General features: G+C 38.3%; 1 protein-coding gene across 1 annotated transcript in view; it reads right to left on the bottom strand.

The window, feature by feature from the left end:
* The window catches only part of DNAH10 (dynein axonemal heavy chain 10), a 112,050-nt gene that overhangs the window by 67,010 nt on the left and 21,273 nt on the right, over positions 1-23,767 (bottom strand). The window contains exons 11-28 of the mRNA XM_063454314.1: positions 21,779-21,979; positions 20,974-21,144; positions 19,813-19,989; positions 19,222-19,398; positions 18,523-18,692; positions 16,970-17,121; positions 16,457-16,621; positions 14,852-15,059; positions 14,051-14,207; positions 10,221-10,697; positions 9,266-9,424; positions 8,301-8,417; positions 7,803-7,905; positions 3,473-3,651; positions 2,909-3,120; positions 2,658-2,814; positions 1,376-1,609; positions 1,087-1,209 (exon numbers count right to left, since the gene is read on the bottom strand). Of these exons, the coding sequence (XP_063310384.1) occupies positions 1,087-1,209; positions 1,376-1,609; positions 2,658-2,814; positions 2,909-3,120; positions 3,473-3,651; positions 7,803-7,905; positions 8,301-8,417; positions 9,266-9,424; positions 10,221-10,697; positions 14,051-14,207; positions 14,852-15,059; positions 16,457-16,621; positions 16,970-17,121; positions 18,523-18,692; positions 19,222-19,398; positions 19,813-19,989; positions 20,974-21,144; positions 21,779-21,979 (3,339 nt within the window). The remainder of the gene's footprint in view (positions 1-1,086; positions 1,210-1,375; positions 1,610-2,657; positions 2,815-2,908; positions 3,121-3,472; positions 3,652-7,802; positions 7,906-8,300; positions 8,418-9,265; positions 9,425-10,220; positions 10,698-14,050; positions 14,208-14,851; positions 15,060-16,456; positions 16,622-16,969; positions 17,122-18,522; positions 18,693-19,221; positions 19,399-19,812; positions 19,990-20,973; positions 21,145-21,778; positions 21,980-23,767) is intronic.

Raw genomic sequence — 23,767 nt, 5'->3', positions numbered from 1 at the left:
ATAGAAATTTTAGGACTTTAAAGTATGTATCAATGTCAGTGCACCTTTAATATTTTGTTATGTCAATGGTCCATAGCAGCGTTTCACAATTGGTGTTCCGCGGAACCCTAGGGTTCTGCGAGAACACAATTGGGGATCCGCCAAGATTTTTACAAATAAAATGGCCGCGCGCGGCAAGGGAGCAGATGGCAGTGATCTCTCTGCACAGTTCCCTCACACACACAGCAGTAATGCTCGAGCTGGAATATGACGTCACTCTGGCTACGGCATCACTAAGAGGGGCGAGATCACTGCTCCCTCGCCCACACGCCAGCTGCTCAGCAGCCCCATTATAACCCAGGGACCGCTCGCTCAGCCCAGCACCCCACTGGACCCCAGGGACCACACGCTCAGCCCAGCAGCCCTACTGGACAAATGGGACATAGAGACTACATGTGAGCACTCCCAAAGGTGGGGCGGCTGGGTGGAGTAATATTCTAAAATATTAATTGTATGTGGGTCTGTCAGGGAGTTTGTATGTGTTTGTGTGTCTGTGTATTTGTCAGTGAGAGTGTATGTGTGCTTGTCAGTGAGTGTGTGAGAATGTATGTATTTTTGTCAGTGAGAATGTATGTGTTTTTGTTAGTGAGAGTGTATATGTGTCTGTCAATGAGAGTGTATATGTGTCTGTCAATGAGAGTGTATGTGTGTCTGTCAAAGAATATGTTTGTCAGTGAGAGTGTATGTGTGTCTGTCAAACAGTATGTGTGTATCTGTGTGTCAAGGTTTGTGTATGTGTCACTGTGTGTATCTAAGTATGTATTTCAGTATGTGTGTGTGTATGAGCCAGTGTGTATCAGTGTGTTTGTATGTGCCTATGTGTGTGTGTGTGCATGTCAGTGTGTGTATATGACACTGTGTGTGTGTCAATGTGTGTATTTGAGTGTGTGTATGTGCCAGTGGGAGTTCTACGATGGTGATACACTATGTCAAAGGGTTCCACAGGAAAAATGTATTGGGAACCATTGGTCTTTACAGGACAACACAGAATATTATTTTAACACATTATCAGCATGTGCTGTATTTTAAAGAGAGAGGAATACTTACCCTCTTGATTACTCTATCAATGTTGTCAAATTTCTTTGCCTCCTCAGGCAACTGGCCTCTTATATCTCCTCCAATAAAAATGCTTTCCAGATACATCCATTTTCTTTGCACCACCATCCACACCTATGATCCAGAACAAAGAAATAAGTAAGGCTAACACCAGGGAAAAAAAAAACAGATTCAGGTGGAACATTAAAGAAAGTCAGTCCAACCACCAAAACCACAAAGTTTTAATGAAGTTTTATTTATTTTTTTGGAGTGTTCCATAAAGTTTTATTAATGCACTTACCGCAATAATTTCTCCAATTAAAGAGAGGGTTTTTTCCCATAGTTGTACAGTGTTGAGAAATGGGCCAACAAATCGACTTCCAGATATACTCTGCAAGTTCATTGCATTATCATCAAGAATTTGAAGGATATCATCGACAGCGCCCAATATATAGCCACGCTCTTGAGTGCCCTTAATATATTTTAGTACAATGAATTTCATATTTTCCCAAGTGTCTACAATTTCTTTTACACCCTGTTAAAAAAGAAGAGAGCAACAGTGTTAAACTGAAGTACAAATAAAACCAATTTAACATTAGATTATTAATAGCTGTATTGCATTTTTTACTACAGTAAATCTTCTGCTCCAGAGATGAGCCTTACTTGAGAAACAAAGTTCAAAGTCAGACCCAAGTCTTTTCATTTGCATGGGGCAGAGGGACTTTAAATGGCATTGCCCCCTTCTCGTAAGCAGGTTTTTTTATTCATTTTATTTATATTGGTTTCATTACCAACAATACGTTACAAAAATGTAGTTGTGCTCCAAATCTCATTTGTCAGAACCTGTGTACAATATTGCTAATATTTTATAATCCCAAATAGTTCTGCCTTTGATGAACATTTACAGAAAAAGCAACGTTCTCAAAATCTACCTATTCCAATTGTTTAAGAGAAGAAAATCATACACAAAATTGCTCTTGCTGTACTGTATGCAATAGCTACATAAGTCATATGAAATGTAAAATGAAAGTTGACATTTGTGTGGGTTGTCTTAAAAACAAAAAAAATGTTTAACAGAAAATGTCACTAGAAGGTTAGAATGCAAGTGGCCATCTCCACGCTGAAAAAAATACCCGATCCTTTAGGAAGTAATTACAGTTAGATCTTCATGATAAGCTTGGTTGCATGAAAATAATTGTATTATTATTATTAAATATAATAGATAATAAATTACAGGTAAATAGATTTCAGAGAACATGGAGACTTTATAGTATAATAATTCTAATAGCAATGTGTGCACAAACATACACCATTACAGTATGATCTCTTATACACATTGTCTGTACTAGAACCCCTAAAAGTGCTTCACAGGTACCCCAATACTGTAAGCAAAGCCAGACAGACAAAATGTAACTTGTGCTGGCAAGTAGATGGCACTATATTTGAGGACATAATATCACAAAGGCATGAAGGATAGCATTAATAGAGATGTTGTAGTGCTAGATATTTCTCTCCATCAATATCAGATTATAAATTAATTACTGAGTACATAGTCTGCCATTGCTCTATGAATAAAACAATACCTTCTCAATGCTCAACTCCTTTACAGCTGCTGCTACAATATCACTGATAACATCTTTGTATTTGTGTAGCTCCATAGCAAACATGTTCTGTAACGTAAAGGTGTCAGGGTTCATCTCAAAACTTGTCCCAGTTTTTCTCATAAGTTCCTTCCAGTGCCTGCAAGCAGATAAAATAATTACTAAAGTTGCATTATATATATGAAGGCACCCATGTGCAGCATACTGAGAGTGTTTCCGCAGATGACTCAAACCTGTCTCGAAGAGATTCATTCTTGAGATCAAGCAGTAAAGGAATTGAGTCTTTAAACTCCTTCATTTTGGATTCTAGATGAAAAGCCACTGGCAGGCTTCGTACATCTTTTGGCAGCTTCCTGTATGTCTTGAGAAAGCCATCAATACCATCCAGCAGAAATTGCACATTCAGATTTGCCCACAGTGTTTGTGACCATTCGTCTTTGGCAAGCTAAAAACAAAACAAAAAACACCAACACATCGAAAGTTAAATATCACTAACATTTACCCTAAAAGTTATTTTTGCATCCTAATCCACTGCATATTTGAAAGTATTTATAGAGTGTTTTACACTTTTATCACTAGGAAGTAATAATGTTTTACTTCATTACACCAGTATATTCCAGATCAAGGTCTCAGAACCAAATAAAGCATTTCCTTCCTTGCAGGACATGCATGGTTATACATTAAAAGGAGAATTCAAAGTGAAATTTTAAATTTAAGGTTAAAATAATTAAAACAATAAAAATGTCATAATTCATACACTACCATTTTATTTCATTTACAAACGTAAGTAGACAAACCTTTTGCGTATTGTAGATTGCATATATTTGGGACAAACCCATCATTTCTTTCTGGACTGCTATGAGTTCTGGATACATTGTGATGGGAAGGTCAAACAGTTTTTCAGCATTTGCCAGTTCTTGGCGGTTCTTTTCATAAATTGCGAGTTCTTTTTCATACAAAGCAAGTACCTGTGATCCTGTAACAACGATAAAGGATGGATTGAATGTTCACACTGGGGGACCTTTTTGGTGTCTTGCTTAGCACAACTATTATTCATGTCTTCATCTCTTACAAAGTCGTCTCACATCCCAAATTTCCTATACATATATGCATTTTCTGTCTTATATGCTGTTATTGCCTATGCGATACCATACTTGACATTTTATTTACTCCATTGTGATGTGAGAACATAAAAACTAAAAAAAAAGCTCAGCTTAATTGGTATTATTTATATTGAATATATGCCAAAAAGTAGCAGATATTAGTGTGGCTTCGAGTGCAGAGAATGACACAGAAGCTGGTTTTTATAGTAGCATCTGCAGGGCTATGTAATAATTAATGATGTACACAATGGGCGGTCAACAATTAGATATTTTGCTGTTGCTAAACTAAAGCTACCATGAGGCTTTGTCAGGCTTAAGGCTTGCAAAACATCATGGGAGTTATAGTTCTGCAACAGATGGGGATTTTCTTTTATGGCCACCCTGGCTTACACTATATAAGTTCACTATTCACACTAAGACTAAGATATTTCTTTCTTTCATTAGCACTACTTCCTATTGTTTCCTAAATGTATGCATGATTACAATATTAAGCCATACAAATAGTTTAATGCACCTGGAGACTGGATCCTGGTACCCAAATGGTACAGTGTGGGTACACTGCACTATTCTGATTACATTTGTTCCATTATATATATATATATATATGTGTGTATATATATATATATATACACATACACACACACAAGAGGATGATATGTAACACTGTGACACCATGCTCACACAAACAGCATGTGCATATGTACACTTGTGTATATATTTTAACACAAGCAAAATAATTGGACTGCATCTCATAGCTGTCTTTTTAAAAGTGTGACAAAGACAAATAGTTTATATTTAATTGTTGCGGTAAACCGTAATTACACTTTATAGCTGAGAACATCTGAAAAATCTATCAGACTAAGTCCTGAGTTCATATATTTACAATGTATCTTTTCTCGTTTGTTTTTTATTCTTTATATATTTGGATGTTTCTTGAAGAGAAAAAGTGTTTTGTTTTTTTTAACTTAGTTTTAATATAATCAATGCTATTGGATGCACGTTGCACTCTGCATTATTAGGAAAAACTTCCATGTAACAAAGGCATATTACACAAATCAAAGTGTTCCTATTTGTGTGTTTTAGAGTGTTTATGAGTTATATACATTTTGGATATAATGTTAGGCAGAGTTCATTGTGGATGCCACTAAATAATATTGATGCCATGTGTTATGTGAGTGCATGACGTGACATGAGGGTCAAGAGAGTGCTGTGTTGTGGAGTTTCATATGAGTACTATGTGTTTTAGTATTGTATTACAGGGTTTGACAAATATGCTTTCAATCTAGGAGCCAGTTTTTTTCCCACAACTACAGAAATACAATTCTTAAAGGAACACTATAGTCACCAGAACTGATACCGGAGAAACTGACGGAAGCCAAGCACAGAGAGATGGACACAGGTTTCTTCAGGAAGGAAGAGATTCTTTATTGGATCACCGATCGGGACTCAGAGGGACTAGCGTCACCAAAATACCACAAGTTCTGAGCCCCGGACAATAGTGCAGGCTCCTTATATAGGCATATAACTCCTCCCATATTAAGCTCCACCCGCACATTCTCTTAACCAATCAACACAAATAAGAATTAACTTCCTGTTTGACCGCATGGCTTGTCCAGCACAATGGAGGAGGGGAATACTATATCCTGTATTCTTGCACATGCTCCGTACACTACTGATCGTATCTTGCCTCGTGCAACCAACTGATCGATACGTCAGCATATGCACGTACACATGCCACGTGGTAATCTCGGCCTACTAAATTTATTTTTACCGAGATTCCACCACAGAACCACTACAGCTAAATGTAATGGCTCTGGTGTATATAGTCTGTCCCTGTAGACTTTTCAATGTAAAAGCTGCCTTTTTGGAGATAAGGCAGTTTTTACATTGCTGCTTAGCAACACCTCCAGTGGCTGTCACTCAGATGGCCACTAAAGTGTCTCCTATCTTAGTCCACAATGTGCTGCACCTACATTCAGCGTCTCCATGCTCTGCATGGAGACGCTGAACGTTCCCCATAGACATGCTTTTAATTGATTTAATGCATCTCTAGGATGAGATGCTGATTGGTAATTGATAATCTCAGCTACGGAGGTGGGCCAGCTACAGCGAAACCCGCATGGTGCTGGAAAAAAGTTGAGTAAAAACACAATTTCCAATGCGATTGGAGGGGGCTGGCACACACACTTAAAAAGACACACACACACTGACAGAGACAGACACACACACAGACACAGACACTGACAGAGACAGACGGACACACACTCTCAGAAACAGACAGACAGACACAAACTGACAGAGACAGACGCAGATACAGGCAGACACATACACTTGCCAGAGACAGACACACACACACTTACCAGAGACAGACACACACACAGTATTATTTATTATTGATACACTCAAATATATACACACACAAACACGAACATTCATACATACACACAGACAAATACACATACATACAGACATACATACATGACAGATACACAGAAACTAAAAAAGAAAAATACATATTTTTAGCCACCCTCCTACCTTTTGTGCTCAGGAGGATGGGTGCCCTGGGTTAGAGTGGGACTGGGCAGCAGCAGGTGACATCTGGTTAGGTGGCTGCCTGCGGCTAATGGGAGTAGCCGCTGTTCCAGACCCCCTCCTTCCGCCTCCTCGTGTCTCTCCAGCCCCGAGCAGCTCTGTGTGCACCGGCAGGTAGTGAAAGGAAACTGTAATAACTTCCTCCCGGCGCTGAATCCACGCAGGGTAAAGGGCAGCCGACCAGCTCTGCATCATGGGGGCGGTAGGCGAGCGGGGAGCAAGGAGCAGGGTCGGCTCTGCGGCATGGGGGTTGTAGGTGGGCATGGGGTCAAGGTCGGCTCTGCGGCATGGAGGCGGAGAGCAGAGTTGTCTTTACCTGGTGTTCTGCCAGGTTAGCTTGCCATTCCCATGCGTTGCCTCTACACCGAGAGGAAGTAATTACAGTTCTTCACTTCCTCCCAGTGCACAGAGAGCTGCATGGGGATTGAGACAGGAGGAGGAGGTAACGGGCTGACCAATCTCAGCCGACTTGGCGCCTGGGATTTGTCAAGTCCTGTTGTATTCTCATGCAGCATGTTTTATGGGCTCACCTGGGTGCTGTGGTGTCATGAGACAGACGTGCTGTATTATGGGTATCACATCCGGTTGTTGTATATGGTTATTGCACTGTATTTTACATAGTTACATAATTACATTGCTGAAAAAAGACTTGCATCCATAATAAGCACTTCCAATTTTGCAACAAAACTAGGAAAAAATCCCTTCTTGACTCCAAAATGGCAGTCAGATGTCTCCTTGGATCAAGCAGCTATTACCCCACTAATTAGAAATTAGATCTCTGTATATTTTGTTTTTGCAAGTATTTATCCAATTTCTGTTTAAATATCTGTATGGACTCTGATAAAACCACGTCTTCAGGCAGAGATTTCCACATCCTTATAGATCTTCCTGTAAAAAAAAAAAAGGTCTTTGCCTTAGACTAAATCTCCTTTCTTCCGGCCTAAATGCGTGGCCTTGTGTCCTATGTATAGCCCTGTTTATGAATAGATTTCCAGATAATGGTTTGTACTGGCCCCGAATATATTTGTAGAATCTTATCATATCCTCTCTGAGCCGCCGTTTTTCCAAACTAAAAAGATTTAAATTTTGTAACTTTTCTTCATAACTAAAATGCTCCATTCCTTTGATCAATTTTGTAGCTCGTCTCTGCACTTTTTCTAGTGCCATGATATCCTTCTTTAGAACAGGTGCCCGAAATTGCAGAGCATATTCAAGGTGTGGTGTTACCAGAGATTTTAAAAAAGGCAAAATTATTTATAAAGAGGCAAAATTGTTATGCAGAGACTGTACATGGGTGAAGAGTCAATGATCAATAAATATTGTTTAGGTGCCATGAGGGGGCAGTTTACATCCTAAGACTTAAGGCAGGCTTCAAGAATTAAAGTAAATGTTCCAATCTACATGCGATATCTAAAATATTATTTTATTGTACCTTTATCAAGATCATCACTGACAGCTCCAGGCCCTTCTGTACGGAATTGGGTTGCAAATTTTAGGAGTTTTTTCTTGTAGTCTTCAATCTGATCTTTTGTGGTCTGTTACAGAGAAGAAAACAAATCATATATTTCACTACAATTGTCTTTAAATCAAATTGGTGCCTCTCGGTGTAAAATGGGAAGAACAGAAAACAGATGAACAAGAACTAATTGTGAAAAAAGAGCCACATGTTAAGGAGTGTATTTTACACTCCTTTATATCAGTCCTATATAAGTCCTATATCAGTCCTACATAAATTATTATTGTGCTGGATTGTTTACGTTGGAGAGAACTTTGTGAAGGATCCTCAAAAAATTAAAGGATGATGTTAGTTTTAGGTTAAAAAGGTTTAAATAAGGAACTGTGTTATACCCTAATTATACATGTGTTGTCTCATGGGGAAATGCATATAAAAAATCACTGTAGACGTCAGAAGCACATGAATTCGAATTACCTGGGTAAATGTCTTTTTCACTCTTCCAAGGGAATGGTCAACACGTTTTGACTCTTCTACAAGGTCTTCCCAAATCTGTGTAATACTTTCTGACAAAACTTTCTCCTCTTCTTCAAACTAAAGGGCATCCGGAATTAGAGGTTACTTAATGCATGTTTGAGACAATTTACACAAATTTATAATCAAAGTAACTAGCTTATACAAAAAAAAAAAAATAATAATAACAATAATAATAATAATGAAACATTCATATGTTACACTATAGGGCCAAAAGTATAAGGACACCTAATCACCAAACCTATTTGAGCTTAGTGGACATCAATTTCAAAATTACGGGCATTAATATGAAGTTGCCCTCCCCCCACCACACCCCTTTTGAGCTAACAGCCACCACTCTACTGGGAAGAATTTCTACAAGATCTTAGGTTGTGTATGTGGGGTTATGTGTCCATTTCATGAAATTCATGCTAATGTTGCCGATGTTGCTTCCAGTGCCAGTTTGGAATTGTTTTGTGGTGATGCAACAGATGATGGCGCTCTGCCAGTCTACCACTTCATGGCTATCCTACTTTTATAGTAACAGTCAATCTCTATCCTAGCTTTACATATTAATTGCTTCTGCTCCTTTAAATTACCATTAGTTGTCCTTAGAAATGGTTTAATTACCCTACTGCCTGCAGTTGTTGCTTCTTCTTCCCCACACTACATTTAGATGGAGTGGTTAACTATTCTTATAACATTAATCTAAATCGTCTTTATATGATGTATGAGTAAGTCATCACTCCCTCATACTGAGTCAAGATTTGAGTCTCATCCTTTCTACAGAACATTTAGTGCTAGCATGCCAAGATTCTCTTTTTTCTTCAAAACAGTGGTTAACTAAAACATGACTAATATATTTATTTTGATTAAATTAGGGAAACTATTCATTTAAATTCACAGGCAATACACACTGCAGTTCTTACCTCAATGTTATACATCGTCAAAGTACGGTATCTCTCCCGGATATCACAATACCGCAATTCGACCATGAGAGACATGTCTTTAATTTCTGCAATGGTGGCAAGGACAAACTTTAGATCTTCTAGAGTATCTGGAGTTTTCTTCAGATTACCAGATAGCATCTGCACAAGAACAGTTTTAAAGGTTAAGGTTAATATGCATTTTAAAAAATAGATTTTTACAATGAGGGTTGGAATCTATTACAAGAGACAAACTAAGCTATGGCAGCTGAATACACATTCTCCCACTGACAAATGTCGACACAAAAGACGTATGGAATGAGGGTTAGAGTTGGCCTACTTTTAAGGTACATGCTAGTAAAGTAGTTATCCCAATCCACTTGCAAACTCTAATGGGCATACTCGCCAGAAAAGATGATGAGCTGAATCCGAAAAAGGGCATGTCAGCATTGCTAAAGTGCTCTATCAATGGGTAGTTAGTGTAGCTCAAGAGTGTCTAATGATGGGCTCGACCTGTCCTTTCCATGCACTTGGTCTCTTGTCTCCAAGATGTGAGACACCAGATAGCAAACTCAGGACAGAAAGATAATTGTGGGACTCTACAGCTGAACCATAGATTGTTGCCAAATATATGTTTCTGAAGGAAATCTCCACACTGCATACTTAAAGTAAACTACCCTTTTTACTCCCTACAAGTGGAGGCCACCTAAAATCTATTAACAGGTCATTTTAATAAATAATTTATCTTTATTAAGAATCCCCAAATGTTTAAAATGTGTAATGTTTTGTATGGAATTTGCAGTGATATCTGGTTTCCTTGGGGTTTTCCTGCAAGTAAATCTAAAAATGAAAAAGTTGAAAGGTCACTATGGAACACAAGTAATCAATAATATCTTGTAATATCAGTGTTTAAAATAGTCTCTAGCAAAAAAAAAAAAAAAAAAAGAAATACCGTTACCTGCAGTTCATCCTTGAGATTATAGAGTTCTAATCTGGCTGATTCATTGAGAAGGTTCCCAAGGGAGTTCACCCAGGCTCTTGCATTCTCCTGCACAGTGAAGGCTAATGGACCCAGGTATAGCCTAACACAACGCTCATCTTTAATTAGAGGTTGCAGTGTCACCTCTTGAGCTAGCCTGGTGTAGAACTGCAATTTTTCATCATATGTGACACAAGATGGCTTCTTAAGAACAAACTTTTCCAGAACAATGGCTTTATCCATCTTCCACAGAGGACGATACCTTTTCCACCGGTTCAAGTACTTAGTAAGAGATGTGAGCAGACGGTGCATGCTGTGGTTGATGATTCGAATTTGGTCACCAATAAGAGGATTCTGAGAAATCTCACTGTAGAAATTGTAGATAAAAGGTTCGTTTTCCTCTACTTTTTGTGGTGGGCAGATAAGGCAAGTTCCATGCATCCAACGTATAAAACTCTAATAGTGTTACAAAGAAAGAACAACATACAAAATGACAAGGGCTTAATAAAACGGGGAAATGTCACAAAAACCCTCAAATGCTGAGCATAATGTGAAACTCTCTCATTCCTGTTGTAAAGATATTTACTGATTTGACACTGTCAACTGTCTGATGGTTTTACAACTATAAAAGAGCCATTTTTTTACATTGCAATGATGGTGAACACTATCAGGATTATTCATTAAAGTAAAAATTCAACTTTTCAGGCCAAAGTAGCCGAAATGGAATCATGATTGACTACGGCTATTTTGACCTTAAAAAAAGCATCAAATGAAATTATGTGCTTCAGGGATACCAAGGGGTAGAAGGTGAGTAAGAACGCTTTATTTTATTATTTAAGGAGGCCCCAAGTAGCACCTAGATTACTCCAACATTGGGAACACATATGCATTCCTAATGTTCTGTTAAGGTGTTCTTCTGAACTTTGTATGTATACGTTACAATATTTTTGCTGTGGAAAAAAAGAGGTATGTTTTGAGAGCGGCAAATCCATGCATCTGTGATAATATCTTCTAGATAGAAAAACTGTTCAAAATAATCTTACAGTAACCTAAGAGCACATTATGTTATAAATCTACCGTATTATTGACTATAAAATGTAACCAATATGTGTATTGTTTTTACTAAAAACAAATTCCAATTTCATGATGCAGCCAATAACTGCTGTTCAGAGTTGGATGGATTTAAATTCAACAATGCAGAAGTAGGGTTCTTGTACTATTACAGTCGCTACAGAATATCCAGACTTTGGATGTCAAGAGAGCCCTCGTTTAGTTACATTGCTTTAAAAAACGTTTGATAAAACCAAGACCTATAATACAGCTCATTGAGACCTCTGTGATATTACAGATGTGCACACGCAAGCTTCTCAATGAAAAGTCTCTGATTAGGGTTCGTCTGGCACAGATAAGAAAGTCTGTTTTAGAAGAGAAAGGGAAGAGAAATTTAGAAGAGAAATTATCGTAGTTGCAGATAATTGAATCTGTAGCTTTTGAAAGCCAGCATTTCATATGCCCTGAAAGAAAACATGCAAAACAAAATACATGCTTGTTTTCTTTGGAGGTATATCAACCAAAATATGCTTGAAGCAGTATTCTTTTAAGATTTTATATATAAAATAAAAAATGCGGGGCGGGGCCTGACCAGCATGGAAGGCAGACGTGCTACTGCAGAGCTCCTCAGACAATAGAGCAAATTCTGTAGTTTCTGGCCCTAAATAACTCGAACCTGGCAACCCAACTAGACTTACCTGACCCACAAAAGGGCACTAACAGGACACCGAGGTCTGCAACTAATCTGAGGCCGGCTGGCCGACTGACTTCTGACATGAGGCCTGGCGCTCGTAGAGCGGGAGAGGCGGCCGATCTCCCGGTCCGGCGCCACATGATTCCGATGTTTAACAACCAGGAGCCCCGTTACTCCCCCCCCTGGACCGTCGGGGGTGATCGCGGTCCACATCAGGGAGGCAAACTGAGACCAGAGAGGGTGCGGTGGGGGACTGCACTGAAAAGCACACAACATGAAGCGGCAACAAGCATGGCGGATGCCACGCGTCCCCCTAAGCCTACAGACCCACAGCATGGGACCCTACAGAGGTTGGATGCAATCTTCGATGATTTCTGGCGCAAGCTGGAGGCCAGACTGCAACCGCTTACCTTGTTACAGACAAGCGAGCGACACATGAGCAACCAGCACAGCGCTACCAACATGGCCGCCAAGCCGCAACTGAAGCTGAGCAGCTTGGGCCTACTAACACCAGAGCGGAGGAAAGCCTGCGAAACCAAGCCGAGAATTAAACCAGCAGCACCCACCAAGAGGGCGTTCGAAACTGCAGTCCTGACTGCCCGACTCCTTTCTGGGCTGGGAACCCACCAGGAGTTCGCTCCAAGCCGTCCATACACCCGTGGGGACACCCGGGAAAGGGAGAACCCGCGGGCCCCCGAGCCAACCACCGAGATTGGGAGGCTCCATGGACACAAGGCGAGGGCTCTCATTAAGGCCCGGAGCCGGAGGGGCAGGAATCTGGGACCCAGAGGAAACACCCGGACGGAATGGCGAACCCGCCAAAACTTAATATACCGGCCTGTCTCCAGCGGCCACTGCACACAGACCCTGACTGAGAGACACAACCAAGCAAGCACAGCTTCGCTGGGGCGTCAGACGAACATGAGGCACTCGGGCAAGCCGAAGGCTCACCGGATGGGAACCACCTTGCCATCAAATCGGGAGCGGGGATGGCGAGGCACAGGGCCCAACACGGCAGCAACACCGGGTCAGCGCAACAACGTCCCACAACCACAACACGGTGTACCCCCTGAACGCATGCCGCGACCAAGACCAGGACTCGCAAAAGCAACAGAGTGGGACTGTGGTATACCTCTTGCTGGGGTAGGCTGACCGGGACTTTAGACATAACTGATGCCCCATACGGTTCTTATCCGCAAATGTTATAGTTTTTTCTGGTTCTTTTTTTTTTTCTCATTTGATGTCTCCTTTATATTTTTATGTTATGCTTTACAACTCACTGTTTAGGCCACTTTTTTATGCTAGCGAGGAGGATAGGATGCTGACTGCATGACCCAGTGGAATATCAGCTTGTCATAGTTACTTAGCATGTTAACCTACTGTGTTAATTACTTATACCTCCTTATCTAGCTAGTTCTCGGAGTTCCAAACTAGATGTATGTAATTTATAACCTGTCACACACACACTAAAGCGAGGAATGACCTATCACACACACACTAAAGCGAGATATACCCAGTCACACACACACTAAAGCGAAAGATAACCAGTCACACATACACTAAAGCGAGAGATAACCTGTTACACACACACTAAAGCGAGGATCATCACCCTGACATCTTTACTTTAATTTGTACCACTTAAGTTAAGCTTGTTCTGTTAATCCTAAATTGAGCAAATACTGTCTAACCGTGTTTCTCCAGATGTCTGGTTGTAATGATTCTGCGACTTACCAATCGGATCTTATGGTCCATAGCCTGTATTTTCAAGCTAAAGATTAACAACAAAAATTTTTTAAAAAATGAGGCATCGCAATCCTGGAAACATTATCTACTCTCTGATTGATGTAACAACCCTATGCTGTGAATCTCTTGAATGTTTCCCCCAATTTTTCTTCTGTACCCCATTCTTCATGCCTTAATAAAAGAAAGATTGACAAAAAAAAAAAAAAATGTGGCTATTTCGAGATTTTTAATTGGCATATTCTGCCATATATGTACTAGTTGTAAAGAATTGAGCTATTTATCTTCTACATGTTACATTCTACAACTAAAATGAATATTGTACCTTTGAAGCCTCTATACAGCCTTTGTAGCACTGACTAGTCAGTTTGTAGATTTCATTGAAATTAGGATTAAGGATGATCTCTGGGGCAGACAGGATTGCTTCAACTTGAAACAGAGGAATATTTCCAAGTATAAGAGTATTAAATGCCTGAAAATTTCTAAACAAGGTAGAAAACAGCACGGTTAATCAAGCAATCATACATCAGTTTTTAGTCATCTGTTATATAATCGAGGGTGTAAATTTCCTTTTAGAAGACTGGCAATAGGCTCTCTTTTGTACTTATACACATATATAATCAGAAGACAAATAATTATATAAAAAAAAGTTAGTCTGAAAGTTCTTGTTGTTCTCCACCTGGATAATAAATCATTGGACCTGTAGATCAACATATATATAAATTTGACATATGAAAATGTTTCTCTGGGAGCTCCAGAGCTAATTCTTGGTTGTGGGTGGGGGTCATGATAACTGTATGTAATCGACTTGTGACAATGTAAATCCCATAAGAATATTAATAAACATGTTAATTGTAATATTTTAACTTCTGTATGTATAATGCCAGCATATAGTTACTAAATATAAATAAAGTGGTTGTAATAAAATAAAATAATACAAAGCACTTTAAAACAGAATTGATTAATTTAAGTGCATATATAATTACAACCATGGATGCAAGCTAGAGATTGCAGGAGTGTATAGAGAGGTATACAATACACAGCATTATCATTTGTGAAAAAAAGTCAGGTTTTTAGGGTTCAATGAAATAATAAGAATATTTATATGTTCTATCATTTTGTTTACCTTAAGACCATCTTTGTTAGGGTGCTGTAAACTTGTCCTTCCCAGTAGACATAATACGGAGCCATTTTAGGGTTTCTTCCGGTGTTTGTGTTCAAAACAAGTCCTTCGATTTTAGTTAGTATTGATCCAACTGCTGAATACTTTCTTACCATAATATCAATGACTTTTGAGCGTTCTGATTCAATATGCTCAAAGAATTCTTTCACATCTACATAAACACATAAACAGTTATAGTGAAACTATATTCGCGACACTAGAGGCACTTTTTTAGAAGGGAAGTTCCATTAAAAAAAACTAACATAGCATCTGTTACACGCCAGGAAATTATAACTATCATCTAAAAATATTTTTTTTAAAACAAGCAGTATAAAATAAAGTTGATGATAACGTAGTAAATAGCAAAAATGATATAAATAATTCTTGGATCCAACTTGCATTGGCACTTTGGGCCACGTTTCTTAAATGTATTGTTTAAACTCAAACAAGTAAACAGTAGCTTACATATTGCCCATTCTATAAAGGGAATTTGATTTCTGCCTACCTACAATATTACATACAATAATATTTTTACTATACAGTGGGACCTCGGTTTACAAACGCCTCGGTTAACATAATTTTCGGTTTACAAATGAACATCCATTGAAAATAATGCCTCGGTTTACAAATTTGTTTTGCAATACAAAGCAAGTTTCCCCAGGATGCATTGCACCTGGGAGGTTTATAGCACCGCCCCCTGCATGCTGGGTAGCACGTGACGTCGAGTGTGTAGGTGTTGGAGCAGCTTTTGCATCGAGTTTTGGAGCCATTCTGGAAATAGTTTGCAGTTGTTTTGGGACTTTCTGGTGCATTTCTCAAGCTGTGGAAAGGTAGGGAGCTGAGCTTTGTCGTGTGCATGCCTTTTATTGTGTGCTCTGCATTGTGAGTTGGTTTCCATGCCAGCTTATTTTGAGTTTTTTCTGACCTCGAGAACGGATGAATTGGTTTTCAATGCATTCCTATGGGAAACCGCTTTTCGGTTTACAAATTTTTCGCAATCAGAAACTTCCCGAAGAACGCATTAAATTCGTAAACCGAGGTCCCACTGTACATTGTAAATCATTCAGCAATAACATTTATTAACAAATGGATATTTTTGGCATTACTGAGGGTTTAAACACCTATTTCAATTGTTAAGAACCTTTTATAAATTAACAACTTGACAGCTGTAGTACTGACATAGCAACATGCAATATAATAATTAGGCATATTATTTTTCTCTAGTATGAATTCATAGGAATTCAGTCCATGAACAATGAGAAACCTAGGGAGAGATGTACTAAAAAAAAATATCAATTCCAACATTCTTTACCACTCTTCATTGCTTTTGTAACTCTTTTATTAATTTTATTTAGCATTATGTTTTGTGCAGCACCTTTTATTTGTTAATATTTATGCATTTTCACCAAAAATATTCAATTTTCTGGTATTCTATAGAAGAGAGCAAGTCAGAACACACGCAGATTAGTTATACCGTATTATTAATGACATGATCACAAAGACACGAAAACAATTGGAATGCAAACTAAACACAGCACTTTTCAGCACGCTTGTAAAAAAACATCATACCTGGAATGTCTGTTCCAAATTTCGTAGGCATACATTTAAAGAGGTTGGCAAACTCAATGGCTGATAAGGTGGAATGAATGTCATTTGCATTCTTCTGGAGTTTATGAACCAATGATTCAAACTTTGAAACTGCCTGGACACAGCGCTTGATGTAGTCTTCAATGCCTACAAAAAGAAATGCATAAAACATTTAGTGTTAATACAATTTTTCAACACTTTTTAAATTAAATCTTGGTCAGCATATTATATTATGAAGGCTATTTTAAAAGGTATTATATACCCAACAATTATTCCTGGCTTGAACTTAGTTACAACTATGTATTTGAACTTTGACTGAAGCTTCCTGTTTTACCCATCCTCCTCAATTCCTCTCCTTCCAAATTCAATGCTAAAAAATTTTAAAATGTAAATAATGAAGCTGAGGAAATACATATTTTCATAAGGTTCTATATCTGTATGTATATTTCTACATACATATATACCGGTATATTGTTCATTTGAAATGTGTTTTACCTAATGAATTCCAGTTCAGTCTTCTATATCCAGATCGAAAGACTTTCAAAAGGTCTCGAATGTGGCCTTCAAGGAGCTGTGTTTCAGCTTCATTTAGTAATCCCATCATTTTCTCATAGGATGTCAGCATGTGTTTCATGTCCCCAGTGTACCTACAAAAGGTTTTTCTTTGTTATACTATACCAAAATAAATATTACCATATATTTCAAGTTGAGCAATTTAAATTCAATATAAAATTGAGACAATTTAGCAGTGCATTTATTTTATTGGCGTTCTCTGCTAGGTATTTTATTCTTATTTTTTATAACATTGAGAGACAAAATATCCGTGCCTAACAACAGCATTATATGGCTGGAGAAGAATAACAGTTAGCACAGTTAAGGACATACCGTCAGCAGGCACAAAGCAGTAAGGAACAGAAAGAGAAAATGGTCGGTGAGAAGCAGTGGATATAAAACATAGAAAGAAATGTAAATAGCTGGAGATAATCAAGCTAAATAAATTCAGAGTGAGGACATTCTATGGCACAGATTTATATGATCGGGTCATGAACCAAGGATTCTATAGTTTCATATTTTAGATTTTACATTTCGATTTTTTGACGATTTTTAAACGCATTTGGTCAGGGGATAATATTGGTTCTGTGTTAAATGTATTTCCAGCAATTAACTCAAATAGTGGCCACTCAGTAATAATAGTAAAGGGTTTATTAAACAAATGCAAATGTAGCAGTATCTTTAAATAATATGTTATAGTAGCGAATTCATACATTTATAATAATCAAGTGTCTTTCTATAGCTTCTCAGATCAATACGTACAAGTGCACAAAGATATTCCGGAGGTTAGAAGGTTACTCAGAGCACAGGTAAAGCTTTTCAGAGAGGACAGTGCAGTAGAGACAGGGTAAAACGAAGAGCAAAAGCTTAAGGAAAGGTTGATGGTATCTGTGGATGTAGGATTCAATGAAGCTCAAAGCAGCCACTAAAATTACTTATATGATAGCTCCATGACTGCTGAAGTCTAAATATATAAAATACATTTGAATATTCACAAGGCAAGAAATGTTGGAAAATTGACCAGAGAATTACACATTTTAAGTCAAATAGTTCAGCTGGACAAATTTGCTATGTTGGTTATTTTGCCAAGCATTTGCAATTCTCTTGTCAACTAAGAACAATTCATAGTTTACGGACTTAACTCAATAGTGTTAATTTTATAGATGGTCTACTGAGCGTAGCAGAACCCAGCATGAACTAGTAAATACGGAGTTTGAAATCAATGAGAAAATAACAATGCAGTTGTTCTCTGCAAATGGTGAAAATTCCACTTTTTCCTTCCCAAGTCCTACCCAAGTAGAATGGGAGCCAAGTTAACTAACCTGACAGCTGATATATAAGACAATCTTTCAGAAATATAACAAAGATTAATGATCAAAACATGATATTGAAAATACAATCCAAGTATATCATCAAATTAGTTCAGTGTATATTACAGGCACACCAAAAAAAAAAACACTTTAAATAGAAATTTAGGTCGTATAGAACTTAACTACCTTAAGAACTTTTCTTCTTGAAGTGCAACATTTCTCGGCAATTCACCAACAGAAAATTCTAGCTGCTCCAAGTGCTTTGTTTCTGTAATAATTTCTTGCAGCTCAGGTGCAAAGTTTACCGCATAACGGACGGTCTTATAATCGCTATCTGCCTCAATGTGGTCTGCATTCTGATAAAAGCATTCAAAAATGATTAATTGCATTTCTTTCTGGCCAATGACCAATATATATATATAGAAATGTTATTGCTTTTTTTGAGGTGGGGGAAGGTTAAGGAGTAAACCGTGAAATTATTTTGAAAATCATTTTGAGCAAAAGCTTGAGGTTACCACAAAGGGTGACGCACAATGAAATGAGCAATGGCTGCTCTGTTCAGAGATTAGTTTAGGAATTTGCCAATATACTGTATATCAGACGATTTTGGCTGCAATCACTCAATGCGGTAAAATGATTCCTATACCAGTAATTCTATTTTAAAGGAAAATCGTTGCTTATTTTACATACTAAGTAAAGTGAGGGGAACTTATAAGGTTATTCGCTAAAGTTTCAATGTCAAATTTAAGGTCAAAATAGCCAAGTTGGGAATATTCAGTAAGCTATACTTTCAGTTTGACTACTGTTGCCTTACATTTGACATTCAAGTTGAATTCTCACTTTAGTAAATAACTGTCAGTGACAAAACAACGTTAAGTTCATTACCAGATCAGAAACAGATGCATTCGACTGGACACTAGCTCTGGATGTATGAATGTTAACAAGTAAACTTCTTTTCAGCAGCATGGGTAGTATCTGAGCTGTGTTCTCTTTCCACATTTCATATTTTAAATCTTCATACTCCTTCATTTTTCTGGCAACTTCCAAATATTTAGCTTTTGCCTAAAAAGAACAAAAAAAAAAAAAAAATCAATTCTCATACGTGCAAAGCACTACATTAAAAAATGTGTATTACAGGTAAATTTGCTCCCGACCCCAGGCAGTTTTTTTCCTCTAGACCAACACAGATTGAATTCAAGGAATTCTGCATCAAGTAATTTACCCTTGATCCTTCAGATGACATGGAGATAGTTATGAGAGAAGTGATGACAACAGTTTAAAGAAAATCTTGGGATATTTAGATTACGGGGCAAAGACGGACATACATAAAAAAGGCAATGACATCTTTGCTACTACTACAAAAATCACAAAAAGCATTAACCTTATTTATAATTCTAGTTCAACAAGCCAGTATTAAAAGTTATAAAGCTTTAGGAAGTACTATGATTATTTATAGTAGTAAAGTCATAAACATACTGTCTTCCCTCTCTCTGTAGTCAACATTTCTTCCACTTCCAGAAATCTGATGACGGTGTGCTTGATGCGGTGGAAAAGTGATCTCTCCCAGTATATGGATCCAGCCACAGGAGGATGATCCTTGTAAAGTGGAGGGTTGTCTTGGTGTTTGGTGAAAAGCTTGTTCACTATATCAACCTACCAGGTTAAGATAAAATAAAATTATGCTGGGCAGACCTTTTTATGAAAAAATTAAGTTTTTGAAATCTTTACAAGAAATAAAAAAGCTAAAGCAATATTAGCGAACACTGATAATGAACCAAAAATCAATCAACTTGAGTTCCCACTCTAGTCTCATACAGGTGTAGCTCACTTGGGTACAGAGATAACCTATATAATTTATAATATCAGACTGATCCCACCCACAATAGTAGTCCAGATGTGATATGTCAAAAGGTTCCCTCGGCACAAGAGATACAGCAACCCCATTCAGCCATCTTTATTTATATCAGCCCTACTATGTGGGAAGAAACATGTGAATTGCCTTTTTTTTTTTAAATCAACTCTTTATTTTGGCTTTCATCAGGAGAGTAAGACAAATGGATGAGGCCTCCAAAAGAGAAAGGTGAGAGTTGGCATCTGCAATGGCCTCCTTGACAAAGGCCATGTTGGCCTCAATATTCGTCCGGAGTTCTACCAACATGCTTTTTAGTAGGGCTGCCGTGACCGGGAGGGAAGCTTGTTGCTGTGCCTGTGGTCTGACCAAGGCCCCTTCTCCTGGGTCAAATGGTTTGTCGTCCGATGAGTAAGATGTTTCCTCTTCAGCCAACGCCATTTTGTTCCATGTGGACTTTTGGGAGCCCCGGAGGAGTTCTCCTATGTCCCTGCTTGTCGGGCCTTTATCTGCTCTTTGTTTTTTGTTTTCCTCCCTATGTCAATGTCTCCCAGTAGATGGGGGGAGGGGGGTTTATAGTTGGGTGGGTGCTCGTTTTCACCCAAAAAATGTGCATTTTAGTGCATTTTAGTGCATTAGGACACGGAGCTCGAGAAAACACGTCAGCCCTGTTTGGCTGCTAGTTTCCTTTCTACAATTTTTTTTTTTTTTTTAAATATGCAAAATTTACATTACTATATAACCTAAGTGGGCTACATATTCTATCTATTCTATACATTTCACCTTACCTCTTTACAATACTGTTCCAGGATATCATTAAATTTCATCATCATCTGTTTGTTGATGGCATCTCGTGAACGTATGTGCTTAAATTTCAATAGCATATCAAATGCTGCTTCAGCTGATCGTAGAGTTTTAAACGATTCATCTATGAAGTTTATGGCCTCTCCTTCAATGGCCTGTTATTATTTAAACGGAAAAAAAAAATTCAGCATAAAAAACATTCTAGGATATATTTTTGTTTGGACTTTTCTGGGATCAATGAAAAGGGAATATATTTATTTTCATATTTGAATTCTTTTTTTTTTTTTTTCAATTACAAAGAAATTACAAGAAAAAAATATAAACAAGAAAAATAATAATAAACATAATACACAATAATATACTGCCACGTTATACATCCTACGATCTATTCTGCCTTGTTACCACCTTCAGTAGCAATCTAGGACCCTACGCTCAGTAGCAATTTAATGTCCTTTTTATATATTCAGATTGACAATAATCCCTTATGTTAAATAAACATTTCTTTCTTATTCATTCTAGTACAACTTATGCATATCCTGATTCTTATTTAGTTGAATTTTAATTACTCCTACCCTAATTATATATTGATCTAATGATTATCTATTTGGGATTTAATCAGAATATGCGCATAGCAAAAAACATAATCTCAATATTTAACTCTTAGACAGCTTTGATCTAATGAGTTGGTAAATTAATTAACATAACACCAGAGAGAGGGCGGGGGGGAGATAAGAAGTTACTGTAGTAATCATTTCAAGATTTACAATTTTCTAAGAAGAGCCATCGTACCAGAACTTCACTTTTAAAGTCTTCCATGATAATCTTCCATTGCTGTGCACATTTTATGTTGAAAGGATCAAAGCTCAAGGTTTCAATAGGCTGTATTAAGCCATTGACTCTCCGCAATACATCATCAATTCGCTTTGGGTCCCCAGTGACAGCTTTCAGTTCAGGGCCAAAAATGTTGTAGAACTCTTCCAGAACCTGCAGGTTTGAAACGTGGAAAAGATTTCAATATTTACTACATTATCATCTGCACCAGATGTATTTTACAACCTTTATTCTGCAAGTGGGTTAAGTACACTCCTTTGGACTGAAAGGGTAAATCATGCTTATGACACACAACTGTGAAAAAGGGTAAGAGCTGTGTCGAGCTGTGGGGAGAGCTGTGGGAAACTGGGAGCATGATAAAAAGGGGAACCCAAAGAAAATGTATGGCAAATCATATAAAAGTCAAGACAGACTCTGGACAGGGACTCTATCCTAAGCTGCTGATAACCCAACGGCACAAGAACAACAACATTTCACAAAGGTTAACGCTGTTATTACACTGCTATAACGTTAGCCCGGCTACATCCCTTCAATTTACCTTATAGACTAAGCTCAGACAGGTGACCCTAGCTTGTCCCCTAACGCTTGATTCCTACAACCCTGTCTAGACACACACACAGCACATCCCGCTCAGGGAAAGCGTAAGCCTAAAAATCATTAACATATTATGTTTGACACTGCTCTTTCGTTGCTTTTTGTCTCCTGGTCTTTAGTCCTAGCGCCCTACTGAGAGATATTTACACTCTTTGAGCCTAAGCTCAAGCCACTTAACTGTTACACAATCTACATGCCAGACATGTACCGCTGTAACTCATAGCACCGCAGTTACTCTTCACTAAAATCCAGCCTGCTGCTGCCCATTTAGGTTCAGTCTAACACAGGGCACACACTCACGCCAATGATAAGCCAGGAAGCATATATCAGCACTTCAATCCCAAGCTCATTAGTATCGATCTGCTAACATTTATTCATCACTCGCTTATGTTATACTGTTATGCCGTTGAACCACTACTTACTTAAAATGTGCAAGTCTTACTCATGCCATACATATGTTACATTAAGTTTTAAAAATCGTACTTGAGACTGCTGTACCTATCTGCACGACAAAAAAAAATGTTTTTCAAAAATTAAAAAAAAAAAAAAATAAAAAATCAAGAGAGAAATGAAACCGCATTGAAAGGAAAGAGAGAGAGCATGGAAAGGCAGTTAAAGCTGACAAAAAGGAGAGACGCAAATTGAAGAGAGCTATTGGAATTCCTGTAAATAATGTGACAGGTTGTAAAGAAATCTGTGAACCGAGGTTAAAGGGACATTTTAAGTGCTGTAACCTCCTCATTTCATTGAAAGGGCCATATGCGATGGTGGAAGCATCAACCCAAAGAGCAGCGGGTGGTGGTGATTGGCTGAGAGTGTCAGTTGACCGCTTTCAGGTCATTAAGACTGCCCATTGCGGGTATGAATAGGTGCAATCTCTACCTCCTTTGGAGATTGGGATGTAAAGGTCAGGGAGCCTCCGTCAGTGTTAAACTTTTTGAAAATGGTTTAACATTGAAAGTAGGGCCTGCGCTAGCAGATTTCAGGCACTATTACCAATTAAATTAGATGAAAATATTATAGTGCCTAGAGTGTACCCGTAAGACATTTGAAGACTGAGGAAGATAGACCTGGAAAACAACAGCAACTGGTCTGTTGAGTTAAGTCAGGAGACATGGAGACTGAGGGCAGTAGTTCTCTGAACTGAAAAGACTATGGGATCTAATGGTAATGGGCAGGGCCGCCACCAGGGGTGACAATCATGATGGGCAACGCATGCCGGGCTCACGACAGAAGTAGAGCCCAGAGGGGGAAGATGAAGACTACAGGACCCTCATTGCTGGCCCAACCAGCTGAGCCACCGACTGGACCACCAGGGAATCCAGTGTCCCCCCCCTCCCTGGCTACAGGTAA

This window comes from Pelobates fuscus, chromosome 5, assembly GCF_036172605.1.
Source record: "Pelobates fuscus isolate aPelFus1 chromosome 5, aPelFus1.pri, whole genome shotgun sequence".
NCBI classification, from domain to species: Eukaryota; Metazoa; Chordata; class Amphibia; order Anura; family Pelobatidae; genus Pelobates; species Pelobates fuscus.
The sequence above is the reverse complement of the archived record's forward strand: the minus strand, read 5'-3'. Positions and strand labels throughout refer to the sequence as shown.